The 27,927-nt window shown below is 38.3% G+C and overlaps 2 protein-coding genes across 2 annotated transcripts; one reads left to right on the forward strand and one right to left on the reverse strand.

Annotated features, from left to right (window-relative positions):
• Window positions 1–27,806, forward strand: LOC105393190 (homer protein homolog 2). The gene is made up of 10 exons (XM_048631457.1): window positions 1–79; window positions 3,262–3,418; window positions 4,740–4,871; window positions 6,020–6,184; window positions 8,807–8,881; window positions 9,359–9,474; window positions 25,237–25,403; window positions 25,983–26,098; window positions 26,679–26,795; window positions 27,266–27,806. The coding sequence occupies exons 1-10, from the start codon at window positions 54–56 to the stop codon at window positions 27,305–27,307; spliced, it is 1,113 nt and encodes a 370-aa protein (XP_048487414.1). The 5' UTR covers window positions 1–53; the 3' UTR covers window positions 27,308–27,806.
• On the reverse strand, window positions 11,228–17,689 carry LOC125490935. Its single transcript, XM_048631459.1, has 5 exons — window positions 17,615–17,689; window positions 13,006–13,057; window positions 12,425–12,549; window positions 12,051–12,147; window positions 11,228–11,559 (listed from the first exon to the last, which is right to left on the reverse strand). Exons 1-5 carry the CDS (start codon window positions 17,630–17,632, stop codon window positions 11,315–11,317), a joined length of 537 nt encoding a protein of 178 aa, XP_048487416.1. The 5' UTR covers window positions 17,633–17,689; the 3' UTR covers window positions 11,228–11,314.
• Window positions 27,807–27,927: the final 121 nt, after the last annotated feature.

A 27,927-nucleotide genomic window follows, 5' to 3' on the forward strand; every position in this document is an offset into this window, starting at 1 on the left:
AGTGAGAAATTGTAAAATTATGAAGTGAATTAAATTCTAAATATTTGAGTTAAATGACTGCTGGAAAAGAGACCATGGGGTAAGTATTGTTCTTTACATTATTCTGAACAATGCCAAAGCATTCACTTTAAATCGCAACCGTAGAATCTGTCGAATTCAGGTTCGAAGCACCTCTGCTATTTTTAGGGAGGGGGGTGCATTTTACCAATGCGAAGGGGTATTTTCGTCTGCTCGTCGATAAACCTTGAACTTTGCGGCTTAAAATCCATCTGCAACCTTATTCTGCAGCTGAAAACACCATCCGCACGTCTGCAAACGTCAGAATCCCCACCCACTTATGCTTTAGTCGTGGTTCACCTGTAATTTACGGGTAAATGAGTAATTGTTCAGCCATCGCATCCGTTCGAATGCGCCTACCTGGTTAGCACTCCAGGTCAAGGGGTCGACAGGTTATTTTCGCAATGAGCGTGCCTTTTTCATTCATTCTCGCGGCCGCCAGTAAGCTGTCTAATTGTTCAGCAAACTCGCTTATAACTGCGTTATTTGGTTAGAGAATTCCATTCCGGTGGCTCGTAGTGGCTCTGGCCAACCAAGAGAGATCTAATTTAAGCTTGTGTGTAGTTGTGAGACCACAGGGAACATGTATTTTGAGGAGATATCAGAAGAAAGGTAGGTAGAATATATTTTTAGCTGTTTGCATTGCATTGTATCAACACAGATAGCCTAACAACTAAGAATCACTTTTTCTACAGTTTTATGCACAATTTGGTATTTGAGGGGGTTACTTTTGCAATATCTGGATAACATAGTTTTAGTGATATATGGTCTACCTGCAATCTATACAGCCTATGAACACTGCATAGTATGTCTATCTGGCATAAGCCATCGCACCAACCTACTATGTGCCATGTACAATGTATGTGGAAGTGAATAATTCTGTTGTTGATGACTCGAAACATATTGCATGTAGTTATTTTGTATATTGATTCGAAGGCTTAACAATAGATTTTTGTTTATCAACATAGACTCTTTAACAGTAAACAAGAAGTAATATAATTTTCCTTCAGTCAGTATTGTTCATGTTGTTCTTGACCGCTTGTTTTTATTCACAATTATCGGAAGCAGTGTCAGCCTAAAAATAATAATTTTAGCAGATTGTAAATGTAAAAAATAAACCATGAGATGTTTACTAGTGAACTGTTTTCAAAGTTCAGAGATGGCGGAAGAAGAATCTATGAATGGGGAAAGTGATAACTGTTTCACTGATATCCGGCCTACTTACTGTGTTTATTGTGAATCAAGAATAATTCAATGGTATTTGAACTGATATCAATAACTGATAATGAGAGGGTGTGTCTATAGAGTCATTAACAACAATCAAATGTACCATTAATATTTTTTCCCTTGGACTTCAATATGTTAAGTTAAAAAATATTTCTCTTAAATTCACTAACATGTGACAAAACCCCTTGATATCTTCTGCAGGATCATTTTAGATTTTGCTACAAAAATTCTCAATTCAAATCAAATATTTATAAAATAATATTGCAATGTGTTGATGACAAAGATGATAAAGAAAACAAAGCTGCTAGAGAAATAATACATACCCAGAATTGAGTGTGCTGTTATCAGAAATGCAATGTATTTTAAATGTGTCTTGACTTACTACTAACAGTGAAAGGTTATACTAAACAGATATCACTTGTAATATAGTAGATACTTGTACTGTATTTGTATGTACTTATGTAGGTTATTTCATTGTTGATACTGTATTTGTATGTACTTATGTAGGTTATTTCATTGTTGTGTTTCAATTCATATGAAAATACCTTTTTGTATTGGTTATCTACATATCTTGTATGTCGTATGGGACAAAAGGTTATATTCAGACTAAGGCCCTGTTTCCCAATGTCTAAATAATGGCTGTGACCTGTAGGATACAGCAGGGCGATCACGAAAAATATAGAATCGAATGCGAGTGTGACTAGTGTCAACTTGACAGCACTTTTGAACACTTTTTAACTATAAAATTGACAGTTGTCGCACTCGCATTCGATTCTATACGTTAGCTCTGTTTTTCGTGATCGCCCTGCAGCACAATGACATATATAGTCACTGCCTAAAACCTAATTATAGAGAGTGACAGCATGTCTTTTATCCCACTGGTAGCCATTATCCAGACATTGTGAAACAGGTCCTAAGTATAAGATGCATACATCATATTATGACAAAATGTTGTCACAAACAATGCTTGATCATTCTACCTTTTTTCCACCAACATTACAATAATTATCCTATAGGCGCCCTCATAGATATAGATTTACATAGATAGCGCAAATGCATACCCTACTTTGCGTGTCCGAACTCCAACCAAGCGTCAAGGTTGGTTATATGAGTATGCCACGATCATGTATGAGGCTCCAATGCAATAATAATAAGTATTATTTAACTAGGGCACATAGTGAAACGGGCTCAGTATATCAATAAATATAATTTGCTTTGACTATCTCCCTGAGACATCACAGTAGGTGCAATTAAAATAATCTTCCACTGCTGGACATATCACTGTTACACGGAGCATCACAACACTGCATCATCCAGCAACTGTTGGCTACCTGTCAGGTAGTTGTTCCAGCAAGTCGGAGAGACATGCTTCGTTTCTCCATAAGACGTTGTCCATTCGATAAGTTTCGTTTGCGTCAAGTCAAAGTTTCTGATACTCAAGGCACTAATAAAAAATAGTGTCAAAGCAAAGGCTTACTTGTTCCACTAGACCGTCAAAAGTCACAGTCACCTTTCCGCCAACCCAATTCCCTTTCTTTACCCACCCGTATTTCTGCCAGTGAGCAGCCGAATTATTCTCTTGCAAAGCTCACTTGTTCCACATAGACCCTCAAAACTCACAGTCACCACTCCACCAACGCAAGCCATAACCGCCCTTATTCCTTGCAGTGAGCAGCCGATATTCTCTTGCAAAGCTTACATGTTCCACATAGACCCTCAGAAATCACATTCATCTCTTTGCCAACACAAGAAGTCAAACTCCATAGTCACAAATTTCTGCACAAGCCCAAGCCATTACCACCCTTATTCCCTGTCTAAGGTCGTAGACTTGTGTCAGCATGCTAGAGGGCTATGCTACGTTTGTTAGTTTGTTCATTAGATGCCTCCATTCATCCATTAGTCCAAACAAATATGGGAACCTCGGAAGTCGATAACCTCTGCACAAACGCAAGTCATAACCACCCTTATTCCTTGCAGTGAGCAGCCGATATTCACGTGCAAAGCGCACGTGTTCCACATAGACCCGAAGACCAAGCGCTCGTGGATGTCCGCCAGCGCCGCCGCCGTGTCTGTCAGCTTCTTCTATGATTCGTCCAGGAATCTGTATCGTATCATCAGCGTGGAAGGAACCAAGGTAAGACACATAGAGAATAGTCTAGAGAAAAGAAACTGGATCCCTCCCTGATAGCATCGTCAGTCAGGGAGAGGTCAGGTTTCTTTGCTCCTACTATCTACTATCTGTAGCCACTGGACCGAACGAAGGTAGGCTTATTCTTCTTCTATGTTGAGCGGTATGTGCTGTATTATCAGTGTAGAAGAAAACTTTCTGCTACTGTTCAGGCTTAAAACATCGCTAAAAACGCGTCTTTGGACGAAGGCTAAATCCTAGAGATTCTGTAGCGATAAGAGGTTTAATACAATAGTTTGTCAGCTCCATAGGTTTCCTCTTCACTAGTCGCAGGTAGCTAGTGTGGTCTAAATAATACATGTTAACTCCAATCAGCGCCTGGCCCTAAAATCTCATAATCTGTCATAATTTGTTGGAATTGGGGCCAGCGCGCGGGTGTCATTTTCTTTAGGCAAAATGTTCTGACGTGCGCGTTCCTAATACAATACATTGTATGTAAGCATACCTACTAATTATTTATATTATGTTTAGAAACCTAGGTTTAAACATACTCATCTGCACATAGCAACAGTTTCACATCATAGACTTGATGCGAGTATAATAAGACTCCTGAATAATTGACTCCAAGTTACGTGACGCACGTTAGTAGGCGGGTATGTAGATAGATCATTAAATATTACGTCTTGCGTGGGTCGTTAGTACGTACGTTTAGGGGTTAAATTTTAAAGGGTACGTTTCACCTTTGAGTTATTTCTGGACGTAAACTTGACGGTGGATAGAAAGTATTATTTATTTATGATATTTACCTATGCTTAGACAAGTTACCCACTATTTATGATTGTGGTTGGTTCGGACCTTCCGTCAAACTGTACTGCAAGATTGAAGAAGGCTATACCTACTCGGAAAATCGAATGATTTGACCATAGACTAGAATATTATAACTGATTTGACGCCTTCATTTTAGATTAAAGGTAAGCGTCCATCTATCGATATCGTATGTATCGGTATTACATATAACGATTTGCCTTAAATGTACGGAAAAGCGGCGTCGGCCATGCCGATAATTTATAATTTGGACGCAAGTGTTCATTTATTAATATACACTGAATGAGATGCGTCCGTTGCGTACGATACCTTAATGTTAAGTTAGCGTCCGTTGCGTACGATAAAGAAAGACGTTAACCTTAAAGATTACTATTATAAAAGAAAGTGCTAAGGTGGCAAAAAACAACCATACCGCGATGTAGAAAGTGTACCCCAGCGCCATCTATTGTGAATCACGGTGAAACAAATTCTTTAAACAAACACTACCTTCTCTTCTTCGCAGGCGGTGATAAACAGCACGATAACCGGTAACATGACGTTCACGAAGACCTCGCAGAAGTTCGGGCAGTGGAGCGATGTGAGGGCGAATACGGTGTACGGACTGGGGTTCGCCAGCGAGGCCGAGCTGGGGAAGGTGAGAGAGAGAGAGAGAGAGCGACAGAGAGAGAGAGGGAGAAAGAAAATAGTTTATTCCATGTCTGCAGAATGAGCATAGAATAAACTATACCTTGTCAAATGTGAAACCGCCAATCAATTCAATGAAACATTGACGGTTCGTCAGTTTGACAAGGTACAGAAGTGTATAGCTGCGCAGCTGTTATGCAGCTGACTGTACATCGCACACAACAATTTAATATAACTTGCTAGGTACATGCTTAGGCCCGGCGGATAATTTAGTAAACTAGAACACCAAGCTACTTTTAGTAAGCTATAGTACTTCTGGCTTTATGTAGCGAAAACTATCTTCTATTCTTCAGAAGTGCTGGCTTGCTAGATTACTTAAACTACCTTCTCTACCTTCTTCATCGGTCTCGATTAACCATTATTTATTTTATAATGCACTTGACTGCACTACAAACTTTTTATTGATTGCTACTCGAAGCCTTACAAAGATTAATCAAAGGTATTGAGTGCACACATGTAACAATTATGTGTAAATCCTATGTAGGGCTTCCTGTTTACCAACAATGTAGGTATATTGATTTACCGGTATGAGTTGTATTGTGAAACTACTCTGTTGTTTGGGGGAACAAATACTAACTCTATTTTTCTTACATAATAAGAATAACCAATAATTTCCTCATGTATGTTTTATGTGGCCCGACTAGATGAGATAAATTTTACTAGTATCACCATTTAACTTTGCTTTTGAACCTTGTCAACCTCACAAACCGCCTATTCATTCATTCAAATATTGCGAATCGACGGTTATTTAACTAAGGTCGTTTGATAACCTCTACTGAAACTGACCATAGCTCTTAACATCCAGAGTACCTAATATAATTAAATACATTTTTCGTAATCGATCGATCAGTACAAATTAGTTCCGTGTGACGCTGCTAGGTGGCGACTCTCCTATCTTCTTTCTAGATTTCTAAGGGATGATTTTTCAATGGTTAGATATAATACTTATCTGGGGAATAGTTCTGATGCTGTCGTTCAGAATGTTGTGACAGTGACAGCAACGATTTAATTCCTCAAATAACATTTATCTGACTATTGAATATTCAGGCCTAAATAAATAACTTACCAAACTCATTTCACATCTTTCTGTCCCATCAGTTCATCGAAAAGTTCCAAGAGGTGAAAGACGCGATCGGCTCCGGGGCTTGCGCGGGGAAGACCAACGGCAACAGTGGGGCGGCCACCCCGCTGGCCAGTGCCACGGCCAGTCCACTGCTGGCTGCCAGGGCCACTGAGGAGAATGTGCCGGCTCCTACTATGCAGGTTAGTAGATAGGGCAGTGGAGTGGTCAGTGCGGGAAAAAAGAAAATAGTTATGTGTTGACTATGATGGTCAGTGAACAAGACAGTAGGATAATGATAGTGAGTAGCCAGCGTTCTACTTTTGCTATGTAGGTTAGTAAATGAGACAGAGAGTAGGGCAGTAGAGTAGCTAGTTCGATACTAGCTGCCAGAGCTACCAGGAATATACCAATAGGTCAGTAGATAAATCAGTGTCTAGGATTGTAGAAGCTACACTAACGGCAACAGTGACGCGGCCACCCCGCTGGCCAGTGCCACGGCCAGTCCACTGCTGGCCGCCAGGGCCACTGAGGAGAATGTGCCGGCGCCTACTATGCAGGTTAGTAGACAAGACAGTGGGTTGGACAGTAAAATAACAGGACAGTAGAGTAAATTCGATAGTTGGAAAGTGAAGTGATTAGTGGTCTGTGGAGAGTACTGCGAAAAAGGTCTCCGCTCCTACTTACTATGCAAGTATTCAGGCCAGTAACTGGTACACACGGCAACCTTAAATGGTTGGCAGGGCACACTAACGTAGGTAGTGTATGTGTGTGTCGGCGACGTCGACGTAATTATTTAGTTCTGGGCAACCCACACACGGATATTGTAAGCATGTAGTTGTGCCAGTGACAATGATTCATTGTTTTTATGATATGAAGCAAAAATTTGCAAGACATTGTAATAGATTGAATGGCTCAGTTGGTATGATACAAGACTTACAATAATCGGTATGGTGGTTCAAATCCCACTGAACTTACAACATTCCTTTTTTGTTTTTTTTTTATAGATTTAATTTATTTTTTAAGATGGTTAATAATAGTATTTATATATACGAATAAAAGCAACACAGAAAGTAAATGAAACAAGTTATTAAGTGTTAAAATTACCAAATTTATTCTTGCCGTAACATAAACATTAAAGATGTTACGTTTTTGTTGTTTTTCGTTTTAAAACATAGTAATTATAGTTTATATTAATAAGGAAAATTTTCAATTAGCAGTTTTAAATCATAATAAACATCAGAAAAGGATGGACTGGCTGGTTTACTAAAGTAAATAGGCAAGTCATTAGTTATATGAATCAACATGTTAATTAGCTAGAAATAAGATAACTTATTCCAACCTCAGTAACAATAACATCATTAACACATTGGCTTACCCATAATTGTAAATAATAATAAGCATTTAACAAAGAAACTAAAATCTTATACAAATGGAAAAATAAAAATTACTGAGCTAACCCCAATAACTATAATTTTCGCCACTTTTTCGCCATAATATCTTACGTCCATCCTTATCTGACTAAAGGACTTTTCATCACTAAATATCACCTCATTGTTGCACCAATCAAAGTTTAAAATAGTCAGTCGCAAAACGCACTCTGTTTCGACGATGCTGATCGGTTAGAGCAATTTTCTTCGTCGGCCTCCGACACCGCAACCCAGCAGCACGCAAGTGAACCCGTACGGTTTGTAGGGATAGATTATGTGTTGTGGCCGTAGAACGGGTGCTGCAGAACGGATCGGCGCTATGTGCAGCTACGATTTCTCGATGGCGTAGTGATGCATCCGTATAGACGACTATTGTCTACATGTCCCGAATCTGCGTATCGGAGAACCCATAATTGAACAGTTCTCCTCTGCAAACAAAAAAAAACAAATACTTAGCTTATACAAATACAAATATTCTAACAGTTAAATAAAATATTTGCAATTCTATGTTACTTACCGTTAAACGTCTTGCGATTTCACTAATTGTAATGTTTTGTTCATATAAATACGATTATCTCCGCCTTTTTGAACATGGTTAAGTAACTTTCCATAGTGACTGCGAAGAGTAATTAATTAAATTTGCAAATCACAAAGTGAATCACTTTGCAGACGCAGAGGTGAATTGTCACTAAAACTAAAAACTAATTTCGTTTATTCATATTGTATGAGGGTAGAATGGTTTTACTTCTCAAATGAAGAACGAATCATATATTTTAGCGAAGAGAAATAGTCGACAGCTATGCAGCTTGTAGTCATTTGTCAATTTCAAATAAATTTATTTCATACTCAACAGCGTTTAAATTAACGCTAAATTTAAATAAAGTAAAATAAAATTACCCATCAGTGGACTCGAACTCACGACCTATGTTTCATAAGTCTAACATACTACCAATGAGCTACGAAGAGTATAGCTACAAGCTGTGAAATTTTGCTTCAAGTCAATTTTATAACTATTTGACTTACTCGACCGGTTGATATTTTTATGTCACAGCTGGTGTAAGGGCGTTTGCCTACGCGCAAACTCGTTTGTGCTGTTGTGTGTGTGTGTGTGGTTTGTTACTGGTGTATTTACCGATTTCTGCTTTATTGCACACATAGACCACGTTAGTGTGCACACATACACTACGTTTGTGTGCCCTGCCAACCATTTGGAGTTGCCGTGTGTACATTAGATTGGTCAGTAGGAATAGTACGATACAGCCTACAATCGCGATTGATTAAAAATTACTCTATATTTATAGGGCAAAACTAAGCTAGTAGGTATCTAAAAATCGTCAAAAAATATGTAGCTATATTTTTTTTATTTTTATAAAACTGTTTTTAATTTGTCCACAGTCGCAGATCAAACAAGAGAACGAGGATATGGGCGTGCACCAAAGAGCCCACTCTGTTTCATCATCTACTATGCAGGTAAACACAGTCATACATTTCATAATCATCATTATCAGTCAATACATGATTAGTTTTGGACATAGGCCTCTGCCAAGAGCGCTACAAACCTGGGCCTTCCTTGGCTAATTTAGTAGCTATTGCTTTAGCTCATACTTGTCTAAGGTCGCCCGTAAGATGGCAAACGCTACGTTCGCCTATTTGCGGTTTCCATTTAAAAACTCAATTTACTTTTGCTTACTCAGGGGTTTAAATGTGTGATTTCCCTGCTAGCCTGGTAGGTAAGCTACCGCTTTAAATCTAACAGAACCCTGTCTAATCAGACAGCAGAAGGGCATGACTGCATCGCGCTCACGACGCGTTTGCGAGCGTGACGGAGAACTCTTAGCACGCCTTAATTGCCCCGTGCTAGCCCTTCAGATTATCCAATCGTCATCGCAAGATATTACACTAAAACTAACCCCAAACCCCCATCTAATACCTTCCCTACTCCCACAGAGCGGCTACGCAACAGTGGGCCGCAGCCCGCGCGCGCCGCCGCCGCCGGAAACCGACAACTCGGAGCAGTTGTTGAGACACGAGAACGACCGCCTCAAGCTTGCGTTGGCGCAGAGGTTAGTACGTAGTTCGAGTGATTAGTAATAGGTGGCGCTGGTTGTCCGTTTTAGGTAGTTCGAGAGGTTAGTAGTAGGTGGCGCTGTTTGTGGTTTTTAGGGTTCCGTAGCCAAAATGGCAAAAACGGAACCCTTATAGTTTCGTCATGTCCGTCTGTCCGTCTGTCCGTCTGTCCGTCTGTCACAGCCGATTTACTCGGAAACTATAAGTACTACAGTGATGAAATTTGATGGGAATATGTGTTGTATGAACCGCTACAAAAATATGACACTAAATAGTAAAAAAAAGAATTGGGGGTGGGGCCCCCCATACATGTAACTGTTTTTCGATGTACATACCCGTGTGGGGTATCAATGGAAAGGTCTTTTAAAATGATATAAAGTTTTCTAAAAAACATTTTTCTTAAAGTGAACGGTTTTTGAGATATCAGCTCTCAAAGTCGTAAAAAGTATGTCCCCCCCCCTCTATTTTTATAACTACGGGGTATAAAATTCTAAAAAAAATAGAGGTGATGCATGCTAATTAACTCTTTCAACGATTTTTGGTTTGATCAAAGTATCTCTTATAGTTTTTGAGATAGGTTGATTTAACTGTAATTTTGGTTAAGTTATTGTGCTTACACTGAAAACGATGGCTGAACCTTATAAGATAGATCAAAAAATATACTACAGTATATTTGCTGCTACGGAACCCTTTGTGCGCGAGCCCGACTCGCACTTGGCCGGTTTTTTAAATTAAACGATTGTTTATTAAAAGTTAAAGGAAATAATGGCATAGGATTTTTTGCTTATTGACTATAATGTAACATTGCAAGCAGTAAGTTGAGAGTGGTTTAATTTATTATTATTACCAAAAAAGTTAAAACTGTTCACTCATTTAGTGTTCAAGCCACTGCGCAGAGGCAAGTTGGTACTACAAACTTCACTTTCTAGTTCGTTTTAGTGCCAATAGGTGTCGTTGTTAGTTGTTTTACTTTACTTATGGCTCGCGTTTTACTGAACTTATTTTGACACGCTAATAAATTATAAACTTGTTTTTGCTTTGCATACAATCATATTCCATGAAAGCCACCGATTCTATTAATGATTTGTATCTCTAATAAGTGTATGATGAGTTGGATAAGAAATCTAAACACAGCTTGTAAAAATCGTTTAAAAAGTTTTAATCTTTCGCAAAGAGTTTTGTACAACACTTAAAAACTACATAGAAAGTACAACAGTCTTATAGCTAGCTACTTTTGAGTAATTGCTCTCGAAAAAATTAATAACAATTAATATTCATATTACTTATTCAATAAATAACAACATTTCGATAGCATTACTCATTCCATATCACATTTGGTAGCAAAATTATATAAAAATAATGAGTCTACTACGAAAACATGCATGAATTTCCAACATAATCTTTAATACTTTTGTAGTTTTTTTTTCAAATTTAGCTTTTTCTATTTTTGTCGTAAGAACTAAAAATTAAAGAACAACAATTATGCAACAGTAGGTAAGTAGGTATATAAGAATATCAAAATTCATCTAAAAGCATTTTTTTTATTAACTCCTAAGAGTAAAAGTAAATGCCAATTTTAAAATATTTTCATCTCAAACTTCTGTGAGAAATTTTCTTAGCGTTTATAAACTCATAATTCAACAACATAGGCAATTAGGCATACCTCAGAAGCTGCTCTAAGGGTGGCTTTCCACCAGACATGTACACAGGATTCCTTTTGTATTTTACAAAGTATAGCGGGAACGGATTTCTTTCTGCATAGCACATCTCTTGGTATAAAGGCTCCCTTAATGAAAAAGCATAAAAAACCTACATAACCTCCATCCTCACCCATCCTTAATGCTCATAACCCCCGACAATAGGCACAAAACCGCCGTCAAACCCGTGATGGGACCCATGTTCGTTATGGAACCTCAACGGCTCGTAATGGTGGTTGGCTTCAAACAGGGGTTTCTTGATTTCTTCATGATGTTCTTTCGGAGTCCCGATTTTGTGCACGACGGCGTTGAATCCGTTTTTGTCGTCCGCTTCGTATTCCACTACTCGCTTTGTTCCGTCGGTTTCCGTGAGGGTGTATTGGCCTGCGGTAATGGATGGGTGGTTAGGTTTGGTAGTCGTTTTTTAAGTTATTACTTTGGTGGGATGAATATAGTGGTACATTTCACCAAGCAAGCGAGTAGTCGCTTTTCGCTGTACATTTGTAGGTGCTCACGTAGGTCGCAACAAGCCGTATTGCCGTTTTAGAATGAGCACAATGCATTTGGGGTACAAATCTAGAATCTATTATATTAACACCCAAGACCAGAGTACAAATACCTGTCTTTAATCAAATAACTCCCGGCTGGGAATAGAACCCGGGACCTTCGGTTTAGGTCACTATACACTACACGATTCGGTCGATTACCCGTCATGCCACCACGGCTCTTTACTTTTTCATCATCATCATCATCATCATCGGCCTTCTATGGCCCACTTTTGGGTATAGGCCTCAGTTTCCTTGCTCAGCGTCCATGTTTCGGGACCGTATGTTACCGTCTTTACTTTTTAATGAATATGAATGATAACAACTGACCTTTAACCTTGTCCCCGTCCCTGGTCTCCCAGTGTTCTTTGTCGTCGCCGGTGTGAGGGTCCTTCACTGAGTAGTCGAACGCGTACTTGGGGTGCGCCTGGAATTTATATTATAGTCTTTAGTCGTTTAGTATTTATACTTTGACTAACTGGTATCAGCGAGGTTCGCTATTCCTCGAAACGTTGTGGGAATCCTGGGTGTCAGGTTGTTAGCTTCCACAAACACCCTGCTAGCCTAGCACGGGGCTCAAGACACGCACGTCAAGACGCGACAATCGATCTCCGTCGCGCTCGCTCTTTAGGTCGCGCGAATGCGAAACTATTGTCACGTCTTGAAGTGCGTGCCTGCGCCCCGTGCTAGCACTTCTTACTCACATGGTAGTCTAGATCGAAGTCTTCTCCACCATGGTGATGTTCCTCCAAGTTCTGGTGGTGATGATGATGCACTATCGGCTCCTTGAAGCCATGTTCGAAGTAACCCTGGTGCTCGAAGTCGTAACCTGTGGGTGAAATTACATTGTGACATCATCATCACAGCCCATCACGTCCCCACTGCTGGGGTACGGGTCACCTTCCAAAGAAGGAAGGGTTTTAGGCCAAGTCCATCACGCCACCAAAATTATATTGTGACATTTTTGACATGAAAATACACTCGGGAGCAACGAAAATGTTCCAGTGACAATAGCACTCAATTAATCCTAAACGGAAAAGGTAAATGTCGCCGTCTGCAACATTGAAGTACATTTAACAGCGCATCAGCATAGGTATAACCAACTAAAAACGTAAATGTTTTGATCAAATTCTAAACTTATGTATTAAAAAATTGCAGACATTTGGTGTTGACATAATTAAGTGGAACTTTATCAATGCTCGTGAGTATATAGGTGATAAGATTTTTTTTTAATCTTTACTGTAGGTACATGTAATTTATGGCAATATAAAGAAATATAAATTACCTTCGAACTGCGCCAGAGCTGAAGTGGCCAGCAGCAGTAGGATCACGGGGGACTGCGAAGGGAAAGAAATGAGCTTAGATTAACAATATATGAACTAGATGGATCGTCAGTGCAAATGAAAATAGTAATAGTTTTTTTAACCTTTACTTGTAAATGTATGTGTTGTTTCTGTGTGTGTTAGAAATAAATAAATTTTCTTTCTTTCTTTCTTCTTTCTCTACTAGATTGTGATTTGCAAACTTAAGTCATTGGCTGTCAGTTTTTTGCTTTGTTTTGGTAAGTGTCACACCATCATAATCGTATATCTATCTAAGCACATGATACTATCTTTTGAAAACTCTGGCGCCGATTATTCAACGCGCAGTAAAATTGAAAGTGTGCGGTCCACAAACAAACCTTTAACCGAAATCAACGTGAAGAGGTGTTATGTGTTTTGGTTACATCTGTGTACGATTATGTCTGGTGACTTGCTCGTTTTGGTTAGAGAAAACTGTTATTAAATCGTAAAACTAGCGACAAATTGGACAAGACATAAGTAAATATTGCATGTGTTTACAAACTAAAATGGTAGTTTGCTGATCCATAATTATAAAAAAGTATTTTATGTATCATCACGATTCACGACCCATCATGTCCCCACTGCTGGGGAACGGGTCTCCTTCTAGTGAAGAAAGGGTTTTAGGCCTAGTCCACCACGCTGGCCAAGTGCGGATTTTATGTATAAGAATATAAAATCGGTAATGTGTATACTTATTTGCCATTCATTTCAAATATTAATTACTTTATTGAACAACATTTTATAAGGCACTCGTCTGTTACTTATAAATGCTTAAATATACTGATATGTTGGACAACAGGCGCCCTTATCGCTAAAAGGTATTTCTGACAGTTACAGGTATTCAAAAGTTTCAGGTGCTTTTAAAGAGGTTCACTTTCAGTATTTCAGAACGATAATGAAAGGAGCCCATAATACCGAAACGTGACCTGATCTCACATAGAAATGGTTTAATTAAACGCCCGCTGGCCCACTAAACAATCGTAAAATTAGTAACTTTGTCTTTCAAAGTTATTTGTGCAGGAAAAAAAAAATAATTAACATAAACATTTACGACTGAATGGTGTAGTGGTTAATGTCCCTGACTTCTGTGCCGAAGGTCCTGGGTTCGATTCCCGGCCGCGGCAGATATTTGTTCTCGGGTCTCGGATGTTATGAATAAAATTTACATATCTGCGTAGATTATATCAGCAGTCCGATACCCATATACCGAATAGGCGCTGCCTAGTTTGGGGTCGGCCGTGTGTGAGATGTACAGTAAGGGGCAGATAAACCTGACCCCCCTCAGAAGCATTGTTACTATGAGAGGGGAGTCAGGTTTCTCTGCACCTGACCGTACCACATATATTATTAATTTATTATATAATAATAGAAAATGGTACGTAAGCGAAACCCTTTGATGCGCTAGTCCGACTCTCCGGTTTATTGTGAAGCTGGAGTAACCATCCTTATATCTACACACGACACAGTAAATCTCACATCTGTATGTGCGATCACGCATGTGTTTTACGCCCGCGCTGCGTCACGGATTTACATACAGCGGCGAAATGTCAATAAAAGTTTGGTTGGAGTCTGCATGTAGGTATAGTCTGCTTCACAGATAATTTATTTATTTATTTATTTAATTCTTTATTGCACCAATATGAGATATAAGTGTACAAAAGGTGGACTTAATGCTAAAAGCATTTTCTACCAGCCAACCTACAGGAGGTACAAGTAAAAAGGTGAAAAGGTGCAAAAAAAGATAAGTATATGAAAGCAGGAAAAACTAAAAAATCACTTGATAATTAACTTAAAAGAAATACATAAAATATACATATTACAAGAAATGATAAATATAAATTATATTATTTACACACGAATACTTCATAAATATAATATTTATATATATATATATACAATAATACATAATTATAATATTCAAAGAGGTACAAGAAAATGCTATTGATCTAACTTGCTGAGGTAATGAGCACGGGTTAGTCGCTTGAAGACATTGCGAGAAAGAGCTTTCCTAATGTTCTCGGGAAGATTATTCCATAGGCGCACAGCGGTGACAGCGAAAGAGTCTGACATGAAACCTGAATGGAAGGAGGGCAGTGCTAATAGATATGCTTAGATTAACGATATACGAAAAACTTTTTTAACACCCAACATTCAATGAACACAGAAGATTGTTAAATAAGTGTGAAGTTAAATGAAATCGAAATTGAAACTATCATTTACGACGATTGTGATGTGATACTAAATTGTTTTATAGCCTGTCGGATATATCTGAATTCGCGTGTATTCTAGTACATAGTTGCAATTGTCCGAATAGTTGAATCGGATTTATAGGGTTTTAAAACGATTGCGTTGTGCTTCTCTTGATAGGGCTTAAGATTTTAACTTGCTTTGAATGTGGGCGATACTATTACTATTTAATTAACGCATTGAAAAATGGCATTTGATCTACCCAATCATGGCCATTTTCACAAATGAAATCTTAGGATTGGCAGCAAAAAATACTAAAATTTAGTGCATTTCAGAATTATTTTATTTTTAAATCATTTCTATATAGTTCTTGAGTTTTTTAGCTTTTACTCCAAGTATATTTTTTTCTACATAATTATTGCCTGTAGAGTAATTTAAATATTTCCTTCATTGCGATTTAGATCCGTTTTTCTGCGATGCGTGAAAATGAAAACTCTTCCGTGCCTATGCTATTAGATCTTACACGATAACTTAAACTTTATGTTTGTAAACAATGCGCTAGCTCGTTTAGTTTTCTTTCACTTCTTTTTGTTTTGTTTAATGATGATTCGGAGCATTGTTATATTTAGCATTGGACAATATAACTACTGTTTATAATGTATTGTTTTGTTTACACATTTCGTATCTGCTATCAGATGATCTGAAGATTTCCGTGCCAAATTAGGAAAATTCTATAACAGATTCATATTGTCTGTATTTTCGTATTTTAGCTACATATATTATGTAGTTTTGATTTTCATTCCTCATGTCTATAAAGTTCTGCTTTCTATTCTTCTAATCCAAAACAGTTCACCAGATTTATGGAAGTCCTTTGTGTTACTTATTATCTCAAGCCAGTATTTTTGGTCAATTATGCTGGAATCTATCAAGACAGACTAGACAAGACTACAATTGATTATGAATTCCCGCCTTCACTGCAACTAAATGGCCGTCTTTAAACCGTTTTAAATCGGAAGTGGGCACCGGGCACGCGCGCCAAACAGCCAACTATTCATGTCAAGCGATGCTTCCACAAAATACGTAGCTAGTTACTGAAATATGTGTTTCCGCGATCCGATTCTAATTGCAACAATTACACCCGCCGGTGGATCATAAAATCACATGCAAAACAACTTTTTATTAAATGCAGGGAATTTACGTTTCAATACTAATATGTAATTCCGTAAAATTAGGTTGACAATCTAATCTTCATAGTAGGGATCTGATTTAGTTCACAGAAGATCCAATCATTCCTTACTTACTATACGTGTATTAGGTCCGTTAGTTAGAAATCAAAACATTAAAAATATAAGCAATTAGTACCTACTTAACTTTTTGAGCTACCAAATAATTTCTTTTCCACCGTCAAAGGTTATTATGTCTTTTTATGTATTTTTTTAATACTTAAATCAAGACAGGTCATCTAATAGAACGAGGATCGAACTATTTCGACTATCGACTACTACCAGTTTATTTTAACAGGTTGTAACTTATACTTAACCAGTCATCGGTAGATAGAGTTATTGAAACTGGCAGTTAAAAAACCAAATGAAAGTAATAGGACAGTTGTTGGAAAAACTGAGTGAAAATGAAAATAGATGGCGTGACCGCCTGGCACGCAATACGCATCTAGTAATAATATGCATATTATACTAATGTGATACGGTAGAATTAAGTGGGTATTGACAAGTTTTTTATGAGTTTTTTTATAAGTGTTAGAATATTTTACATCTGCTCTACATAACATAAACTTCTTTTAAATTATGTAAGTGTTCGGCATAGGCTAGGGTGCATTATTAAACCAAAGTTTGCATAGAATATTAACATTGAAACGGAAATTGTATGAATTATTACTAAATTATTTTTGGCAGTTAGCGCATTTATTCATTTGCGAAAAAGCCTATATGGTACTTAACTATAATTAATATTATTATTAATCACATTGGCCTTCTAATCACATATTTCTACAAAGTAAATAAACAATATATTTTTAAACGTTTTTTTGTACTTGTTTTTTATTAATTAAAATATAACGTGGGTTGGAAAAAAAATTAGGTATTCAATGACCCATATTTTTTCCGGCATATTTAACTTTCCATATGAGAGTTATTATCTGGCCAAATCGAGCAAAAACAGCTTTCAGTTCAGGCCACCCTCTTCAACTTTGTTTGTTAATTTTTTTAGCACACAACTTATTAACTGTACAATATTTTTCAAAAAACCAAAACAAAATAAAATGTGTATCCTAATTAGGTAATCCTCAAAACACAAAACACCGTACGCACTCAGAACAATCACTCCACCACCATAGACTAGGCTACTCACTGCGTTCAAAAACTGCATTTTTAATTATTTTTCCCGCCCACACAAACTCCTTACAGTACGATCACCGTTCAATGCAAATTACATACGGCAGTGTGCGTTCTTATACCCGAGAAATAGTTAATTCTGAACTCCCCTCTCTGGAGGGTCACTCTGTACTGACGAAAAACGAACGAACGAGAGCTGTCGTGCAATCGACACCTTACTACAACGAGATAGAGTCGTGGCTCGCGCAGTAGTATTCCGAAACTTAGTTTTTTGTCATATAGAGTGACCCCAGGTGCGGTTGGTAGATTTGTGGCTGTATTCGGTCAGCCAGGTGGCCAGTGGGTGGAAATATCTTGGGATAATCTCGGCTCTTGATTAGGTAAATTAGTTTATACAATAGTGGATGAGTTAAACATGATGTAAATGAGTAAGATATAGTTACGTACATAATTATCATAGGATCCTCTAAAAGTTTCCATTATTTTTTTTCTCTAATCATCATTCACTAATCGTTTACTTTTAGGCATAGGCCTCTCCCAAGGAGCTTAAAACGAGCTCTGTACTCAGCCATCCTCGTCCAGCTACTTTTGGCTATACCTTTATCTATCTAGGTCGTTGGTCAAGCTCTGCGAGAAAAAAGTATAAGTTGGAATTCCTAAAATATTCGAAATTGTTCAGGGTCGCATAAGTTTTTGGATAATTGCCAAAGTTCTACCCTTCTGTAGGTATGTTGTTGGTAATTAATTAAGTTAATATGAGTGCCATTAAAATTTCCCCTCTAAGCAATTCCTGCATATATTTAAAAAGAAACATCAACTTAATCCCTCTACTAATAGAAGCTACAAGTGAAAAGTTTATTAGGCTAGAACATTATAATTTTATGGATGCATACAATTTTTCCTGCATAAAATGATTGATTGGATCTTAGTGCTACTATACTTAACTTTATGTCATCAGCCCGTAATGTATACAGGTTGTTTAAAAAGAGTGTAGTAAGAAGAATGGGGGTTCTAAGTCCTAAGGGTCAATTCGAACAACTTACGTTCTACGTCTCTAAAAAATATTTTTATTAAAATATTTTACGTGACTAACGTGAATTTTTCAGTAAGTATAGAAGAAGATTTATTTCATGAAGCCCCACCTTCGGCTTACTAAGTTTGGCACCAATTATCAAAACATCGAAAATTATAATAACTAAAATAATTTTTGCAACTACCTATAAAATTATAATAACGACAACTTGTTCATTGATCTAATGCTTCTCTAACCCAGTGACAGAGCCGACATGATACTCTACGCTTCCTTTCACTCAGTAGTCAATGTGCAATGTAATGGTACATTCAATCATTAGCTGCAGTCTTGGGCCTAGATTTATACACACTGTTGAATATATTTAAATTGATTCATTAGCTTTTTTTAACTTATTTCTGGAATGCGGTATCTTTTCATTTATTGTCATCAACTCATCAGGGTTGGTCCATGGTTCCAAAATTTTGATGGCATATCCTATTATTTGTGGAATAGAAATCTATGTTTCGAAAGAGTGGCACTTTCTCTGCATGTTGTCACTGATATTTCGCCCTTTTTCAACTAATCTAATAAACACATGCTACAACGCTAACATTGTAACAGAAATAATTGCCATCGCAAAAAAAGTTTCTAAGGGCAACCATTTTATTTTTCTTTTTATCTTCTGACACTAAGTGTCAATTTCACCATTCTCTGTTAGAGCATAACCAGGGAGTAATGGTTAACTTTTGACACATCTGTCATGAATTTTATATGGAGATGACGTTTAATTTATAAATCAATCCCTGTCGGTTAGATAACCGAGAATGGTGAAATTGGCACTAAACTTGTTAAGTCTTTTTCAACATTTATTTAGGGCTACCCTTTAAAGAAATGGATAAACTACCAACCTTTTCCATGCACATACTTAGTAACGATTCATAAACGCGTGTCTCTGAATCTCGGCCTAAGTTTCTTTGATTGATTTAAGACGTACGCATATTTCAGGAAACGACGCTTAGCGTAATGTAGCTACCGATAAATAAACTTACTCATTTGTTTGTTACGTCACGCTGCTGGCAGGAAATCCAACACCGTGGCCTGTCGATTATTTATTTGTATAACCATTGCCGAGTTTATTTTTTGCATAGCAGACTTCAGATATAGTATAAAACTATGTATATCTGAAGTAAAGTAAAAGTTGCCGATATAGCTCTTAAAATATTTCAACTAAAGTGGCAGTCGGGTCGGTTGTAGGTTAGGTACCATCAAACCAATAACCATTGGGTTAGCATAGTTCTCGATAAGGGACCTCAAATAAGCAGACGAAGCGTGGGACGTCCTCGTTAAAGACTGGAAGAGAAAGAGCGTTACGGTGCGGCGCTCAGGAGTAGACTTATGTCCATCAGCTAGCCTTGCACGAAGCGCATGATGGTCTTGCGCCCCATGCTACGCCTTCTGTACCAACAGTAGATGGTTCAATGTTCAGTTAACGATATACAATACGATCGTACTAAAGTTATCATATCAAATAAGCAGGCCAGGACAATATGAGCCAACAACGTTACACAAAACTTTAAGCATAATGAATCACCAGATAATGAGTACGTATGTATAACAAATTAATGGTATCTGATCACTGGATGCACTAGCTATGCATTCAGCAATTGCACATTACATTATACACAGAATTACGTTATGTAATAAAATAATAAATCTAGGCGTTGCATGTAATCGAATAATCGATCTGTATCTCGGAATTCACTCGCAATCCGCCGATGTAGATTAATGGTGCTATACGTTTATTGTTTATTGCACCTTACACAATGGACAAATCGTTACAGTTTTAGATGGAGAAATCTATGTATAATAGTGCCCTAGCCAAATTTCTACTATGACGACCAAAACTGCGCAGGAGTTGATTATAGTGTCCAGTGTATGCCCAGTACACAAACCACCATCTGTTGCATGGCTGTCATAATATAACCCAATGAGACGATTGAACGAAACGACTGGAGAGAGAGCTAAAGACTGCTTTGCATGACCTTTGATTGACCTATGATTTTACGGCTGAATGGTGTAGTGGTTAGTAACCCTGGCTGCTATGTCGAAGGTCCCGGGTTCGATTCCCGGCTGGGGCAGATATTTGTTTAAAGACAGATATTTGGACTCGGGTCTTGGGTGTATCTATCTATGTATTTGTGTAGATATATCAGCTGTCCGACACCCATAACACAGGTTCTACCTAGCTTGGGGTCGAATGGCCGTGTGTGAGATATCCCAAATATTTATTTATGACCATCCCACAGCTTGTCTCACAATAACCATGACTACAATTTAGAGTCGGATCTAAAAGCCGGTAAAAAGAGTTTACAAGTCCATCTGACAGACTTTCAGAGGGTTAATTTCGCTGAAGAATAATAATAATAGAATAGAATAGCTAGAGGTAGAATGACGGTCACAAATATTACAGCAGAACTTGGGTTAGTCACCGTGTTGAAAGCATTAGCCACATTCGGTTAAGTGGAAGTAGTGGTTATTAAAAAAAAAAACACGCACTCACGCCCTGTACTAATGTACTCCCTTGCGGGGTAGGCAGAGGTGCATTGCTGCACCCACTTTTCGCCAGAGTGTATGTTAGTCCCAATGTAATAGGGGGCGGGCCTATTGCCATTTTACGGGTACATCCAAGACCCGAGAACAAATATCTGTGTTTAAACAAATATCTGCCCCAGCCGGCAATCGAACCCGGGACCATCGGCTCAGTAGTCAGGGTCACTAACCACTACGCCATTCGGTCGTCACTACGCCATTCGGTCGTCAGTCGTAGTGGTTATTAATAAATGCAAAGTTATGTTATTGTTTTGGTACCTATTACCGGACACCCGCCTTACCATTTACATTGTCGTCAATCAAATAGGTACATTACTCTAATTACATGTTATAAATACTGTAACGCTGTATCGCACGCGACGTTCGAAGCCCATACTTCATGCTAGAAAATAAAAATAAGTGATACTGTAACCATTTCACTTGTTTCCACGTAACCACTCGGTGACATATTGTAATTTGCAATTGTAATTCATATTTATCATGTACGTTATTGTATTTATGCTGTAATATTGCAATTATATTACGGCTAAGAAAAATGCTTCGGTCAAGCTTGACAAGTTGAAATTTTTGTTATAACAGTGCCAATAGCTGTATCTTTCAGCGCACGGGCCTGAGGGCCTAGTGGTACACCGTTTCGGGAAGTGAATACTAAACGCAAGGCATATTGGTGTGGTCTCATATACGTTAGGAATATGCTACCACCTAGCAGTAGGTACATATTGTTCACATGATTAAGTATATTGATATCTTGTACTACTTTTGACCACGGAAGTGCCCGTTGTCATCTCTAGCACGTGGGACACGTGACCGCTGACTCCATGGCATGGTCACCTTTGCCGCAGACCCAGAAACGTTTTATTACTATACTCCATATCCGCAAAGTTTAAGATCAGACAAAGCTCTCGATGGCTAACGCACATAACTCTTCCATAAAACGGCAGAATCAGCCGCAACATTATGCAACATCACAGAAAATTATCATCAGACCGAATGAGACAGAATATACTAATGGACACAAGCTATCCCTGTCTATCATGGGTATTGAGTGGGAAAGTGATGGTGTGTTCAGTGTGTCATGTAATAGAGTTAACCGAGAGATCTTGTGACGCCAATGTCATTAGTTAGATTAGGCCTGGCTCCGCGGTACGGGCTCGTTATCGACGACGTAGATAAACTCGTTTAATTCGCGTCCCCGCCAATCACAGCGCTGTAATTATCGCGATATAGTGGCTTTTATCTACGTCTATAATGGACTTGTGCAGCGAAGACTGACCGAGATAACGCAGTTTGGGCCAGCGTAATAAGGAGCCGATATTATTACAGCGCGGCAATATGCGTTTTATGATAGAACGCATTAGATGTTCCCGCGAGCTTCGCTTCACCTTAAAAAGTTTTCCTGTGGGAATTCGGGGATAAAAGTAGCATATCATAATTAATCCAGCGTTTACCAAGCAAAATACGTACAGTATAGCTTTTGTGTGAAAGAGTTACAAACATTGTCAGAAACATTCGCATTCATAATATTAGTAGAATCAAGTGGGATAGTTGAGGGCTTGAGGGCACGTCTTAGGTTCACAATTAGATGCTTCCTGTCTTAGCGGAGTATTGTACCTAGACTTAAAAGTTTAGGTCTATATTACACCTTCATATAGGTAATTAAGTGTAATTAGCCCGGGTTCAACAGGTTTTGCTTTGAAAGCGTTATTTAAAATACTACCTATAAGCGTTATTTATAATCACATTAAAGCGTGCGACGAAGAATCTAGTTAATTCCGAGAGAAAAGCGAAATTGACATTGAATGGGTGTCCCGTGATAAGCCACCCGACCGGCTTTCTTACTAGATGCACTTGAAGATACGCGATATAATTAACATAGATAATTAGTCTCGTGTATAAAGAGGATTGTGGAAGGTATGATCCCGGCTCTTATTGAAAATTAAATCCTAGCATGAATTGGTTAAAATACATAATTGTACTTAAATTCCAAATTTATAAGTATTAATAGGTCATAGTCTTAGCTTTCAAATAACGAGCTTAATTAAATTACACCTATAAAAACTGTGTATACGTGTTTCTTTACCCTCGTTGCTCTGAAACGACAGACAGATTCTGATGAGTATTTTTATAATAAAGTGATCGTGATTTACCATGCGAGTCTCGTTTGCTCCATTCAAAGCTGGATTTAGTTTCGGTTATATATAATTACTAGAATTAAGCCTCCCAAATAACAATAGTAAAGCACATTGGTGAATCCTAAATTCTAAGCGTATTCCCAACGCTCAGGCCTATCGTAATCGGATTATAATCCGTTTCATCACACTAAAATTACAATATAATTAATTACACAAATGCTCAAACCCACTTTCCTATCATTGAGATCTCGTCTACATCATCATAAAAATAATAATTAATACTCAGTTAGAAAACAATGAAAGAAAAGAATCAGTGCGAGTGAATATGGAGGGTTACTCTATACTGACGAAAAACTAACGAACGAGACATGTCGTGCAATCGGCACGTTTAATACAACGAGATAGAGTCGTGGCTCACTCAGCAGTGCTCCGAAACTTGGTTTTTCGTCATATACAGTGTGTTGTTTTTTGGACCCGACAAACTTAAGGTGGATTCTACGAGTAATTTCATCGAGAAAAAAAACCCCATATGTGGGGGTCTAAGTAACTAAAATTAGATTTTCTTCTTCTTTTAGAAAATCATATTTCGAGATTCAAACGCTTTACGGACATTAAATAAAATACTTTTATCCGCAAAAAGTCATATCTATTCAATAAAAATATCCACAACTGGTTAAAAGTTACATAAAAAAGTGCAAAGCAACTTTAAAATGGCCGCCATTTCTAGAATATTGAGATTTGACCCCACGTATAGAGGTTTTTTCTTGATGAAATGACTGGTAGAATCCACCCTTAAAGTTTGTCGGGTCCGAAAAACAACACACTGTAGAGTGACCCCCCTGTTCCCGATTCGCGCACGCACTCGATTGCAGTAATCGCGGAATCGATACACGAATCGGTTCGTAAATAGTAAATGTCTCGCTTTACGATCGAAAGTGTTTAGTCATTTATTGGCGAGTTGTGTGATGTCATTGTCAGTGGTATATCGTATTGGTGTATAGTAAGTGAGGTGTAGAAGTCAAGCCTCAGTTGAAGTGAACAATACCTTGTTTCACGGGGAAAGACACCTGACAGAACCCTTATTACATTCGATTAAGTTTAGTTTTTGTTTGTATCAGATGACTTTTCCCGTATAGGCATTATAAACATACATAGGATTATTGGACACACATCCAAGCATTTTTACTAGCATTTAGATCTTGGACCTGGTTTTAAATCTAGCCTTATAAGTTGTTGAATTACTTCTGTACCCCAAAGTGTAATATGATTTATTTAGTAAGTGTTATGCGATTATGTGTTTAAAAATTGTGTTAGTTAATTTCATAGGTTTCTAACACGAAACCAATAGAGAGATCTATTAGTATTTCATGTTTAAAAGTATTTTGGCACTTTATGCTCTTAAAATAATTGTGCCTTAACGGCGATATGACGAATGTGTTTTTATCGCACCGCTTTCGCGTTACACATAATAGACGTAACGTTGTACCTTTCCTTTACCTAACTAATCATCATAGTAATATCCACCCATAAGAAATATTAAAGTTAAAAGATGATCTATCTATAGCTTATAATAGACTCCTAAATCCTACTAAACTATAGATTCCCAACGAACGTCCTTGAACGGCATCACTATACCTTTGGATTTGAACTGCAAATTTACCCTGAAAAGGAAACGAGATCTGATATTAATCCATAATTATTAAACTTTAACACCCCTCTTTTACCGTCGGGGGTTAAAAACATCATCATCAGCCTATAGCAGTCCACTGCTGGACGTAGGCCTATCCCAAAGCACGCCACTGGATGCGGTCTTTAGCTTTCAGCAACTAGCTTTAAAAACATACTGAATCTTAAATCCAAAATCCTACTCTTTCTCCCCAACAGCTCAGCGAACGCGAAGAAGTGGGAAGTCGAGCTGGCGACTCTCAAAAGCAACAACCTGCGCTTGACGGCGGCCCTTCAGGAGTCCACGGCTAATGTGGACGAGTGGAAACGACAGTTGCACCAGTACAGGGAAGAGGTGGCTCGGGCCAGACACATTGCTGGCAAAGGTGAGGTTTATTGTAACGTTTTAGGGTGCAAAATGGGTTAAATGTGTTTGGGGTACCGCAAGGGTCAATGCTAAGCCCCGCTCTCTTCCTACTCGACTATTTATGTAGTATAATGGTTGCATTACTACCTACGTTTGACGGCGGCCCTTCAGGAGTCTACGGCTAATGTGGACGAGTGGAAACGACAACTGCACCAGTACAGGGAAGAGGTGGCCCGGGCCAGACACATTGCCGGCAAAGGTGAGCTTTGTGAAAAGGTTTTAAGGGTGGAAATGGGAGGAAGGTGTTTCGGGTACCGCAAGGGTCAATGCTAGTCCTTGCTCTCTTTCTCCTCAACTAGGTATTTCTGTACAATAGGGATTGCATGAATGCATAGTAAAGAAAGCAAAGTCGTGAAAAAAGGAAAACGTTTTACGGTCAAAAATGCGAAAATAACAGTTGGGATACCTCAAGGGCCAATATTAGGCCCGCTTTCTTTTTATAAAAGTATTGGCCGTCGAACGTCAATGTAGCCAACGCCTTTTAGCTTACTGTACCTTTTTTAACACCCTGTATAACACCTACTTCCATGGCCGACAGGTGGAGACGCGAGCGAGGTGGAACAACTCCGGCAGCGCGTGGCCCAACTTGAAGCTGAGCTGGCTCAGAAGAATGAAGAACTTGCTCAGATCACCAAGTCTAAGAAGAGTGAACAGGTATGTCCCTTTTCGTTTTTGAACACAAACGTACAGCCCGTCAACAATCCACTTCAGGGTATGGCCCTTCTTCAAGACTTGAGGGTTATTTCTATAATCTCCACGCTTCGCACGCAAGCCCCGAGGTGGTTATCGTGCTGGACACAGTAATCAGACTTGACAGAAATGCGCCATTCGATCACCGCCGCTTCTCGTCCTAAAAATTAATGAAACTTTGTGTCGTCTATTACCAAATATTAATAGATAAAAGAACTGGCTTGTATTGATTGTAGGTTGTCTGGTTGACATAATGGTTATTCTGTGGGACCTATAAATTCATTCGTCACTTAAACAATTTATTGTTTGATACGCATTTAATCTTTCTTTAATCGTCACAACGGGTGCAAATAGGATAGTATAGAAAGAAAGCGTCAAAGGTCCCGGCTGCTATTGCGGGCAATTTCCAGAATTATAATAAGTGGCTGCACCTCTACATCATTACGACCTATCACGTCCCCACTGCTGGTGTACGGTTCTCCTTCCAAGCACCTCTACAATCTAAAGTAAATATGAATATTTATGTTATATATCCTCCTTGCAGGACGCAGAAGCCAAGCTAGCCCAGAGTCAGCTAGAGCTGGCCCTCGCGGCTCACGAGGGACAGAAGCAGGTGCTCCAGGCTCTCAACGACCAGTTCGCGAGGCAGCTGCAGCACTTGGTATGTGTAGTTTAATCAGGGGAATTGTGTTCCGCGATGTAGGATTTTTGCGCTGTGTGGATATGGGCTTCAATTTCATAGAATATATATTTTTTTAGGCCTCATTTCCTTTATCATTGATAAAGGATAGATGATGAAAGTCATCGTTTCCTTCCATACAAGGCAGCGTCTCTAGCGGAAATTATATTAAAATGAAAATGACAGTAGATATATGCAATATTTCTATTCATATTTTTTTATTCTGAGCAATTTAGAATCCTTTTAAAAACTTTTATTTCATTTTAAATAAGTGTTACAAGTGTGTCGTGACTATACTTAATTATTGGAAAGAAATGATTTGTCGTTATCGCTTTCTAAAAATCTATTTTGGTCCCTATTAATAGTTTGTATATTGTTTAAAATAGTTTTGAACTGCTAGTGTTTCATATTTTTCTGTACAAATAAATAACCAATGTCTTTCCCACCCACAGTCCTCAATCCACAAGGAGATCAACACCGCCCTGCAAACATGAGACGCGGCCTCGCCCTCCGTCGCGAGGCATTTTGAGGACGCCGAGAGGACGCCCATACAACCCCCACCTATCTACGCGAGCATCAACAAAGACAAGCGAAACCTGCCTCTGTTACTCAACAAACAAGTCAAGAAGAAAGGTAATAGTAGTGGAGCTAATGAGAGTGATACAGAGCCAATGTATGTGACGGTCAAAGCGAAGAAATGAAGGGTGCTAACGGTATTTCGCAAGGTGCAGGAGTATTTCTGAGGGTTACGGCGGTTTTAAGAGGGTTTTTTTGGGTTTGGGGGTTTATGGCTGTTGGATAATGGATTGTGGCACGAAAGTAAAAATCTGTAGCTGGTTATTTAAAAGGATGGCTCTTGATTTGGCTTATCTATTCTCGAAATCTTGTCTATTTTCAAAATTTCAATAATTATAAGCGTTGGCTGACGTAAATCTGGTAAAAAATTTAATGCAGTCAATTTAATATGGTTATAAATAATTTTAGTATGGTCGTGTTGAATGTCAAATGCCATCTGTTTGGCCTTTTGAAAGTTATGTTTCATAAGCCCAAAACATAAATGGAAATGTAAATGTATGTGACAGTGTATCATACATTTACATTTACAAATAATATA

Source organism: Plutella xylostella, chromosome 28, assembly GCF_932276165.1.
Source record: "Plutella xylostella chromosome 28, ilPluXylo3.1, whole genome shotgun sequence".
Lineage (NCBI taxonomy): Eukaryota > Metazoa > Arthropoda > Insecta > Lepidoptera > Plutellidae > Plutella > Plutella xylostella.

Excerpts from the sequence above, each read along its gene's own strand:
- LOC105393190 (XM_048631457.1), top strand. The coding sequence starts at position 54 with ATGACTGCTGGAAAAGAGACCATGGG. Across the intron at positions 80-3,261 it reads GCTGGAAAAGAGACCATGGG|TGAGCAGCCGATATTCACGT; the intron begins GTAAGTATTGTT and ends TATTCCTTGCAG. Across the intron at positions 26,099-26,678 it reads AGTCTAAGAAGAGTGAACAG|GACGCAGAAGCCAAGCTAGC; the intron begins GTATGTCCCTTT and ends TCCTCCTTGCAG.
- LOC125490935 (XM_048631459.1), bottom strand. Across the intron at positions 12,550-13,005 it reads AGCTCTGGCGCAGTTCGAAG|GTTACGACTTCGAGCACCAG; the intron begins GTAATTTATATT and ends TTTCACCCACAG. Across the intron at positions 11,560-12,050 it reads GGACGGGGACAAGGTTAAAG|GCCAATACACCCTCACGGAA; the intron begins GTCAGTTGTTAT and ends CCATTACCGCAG.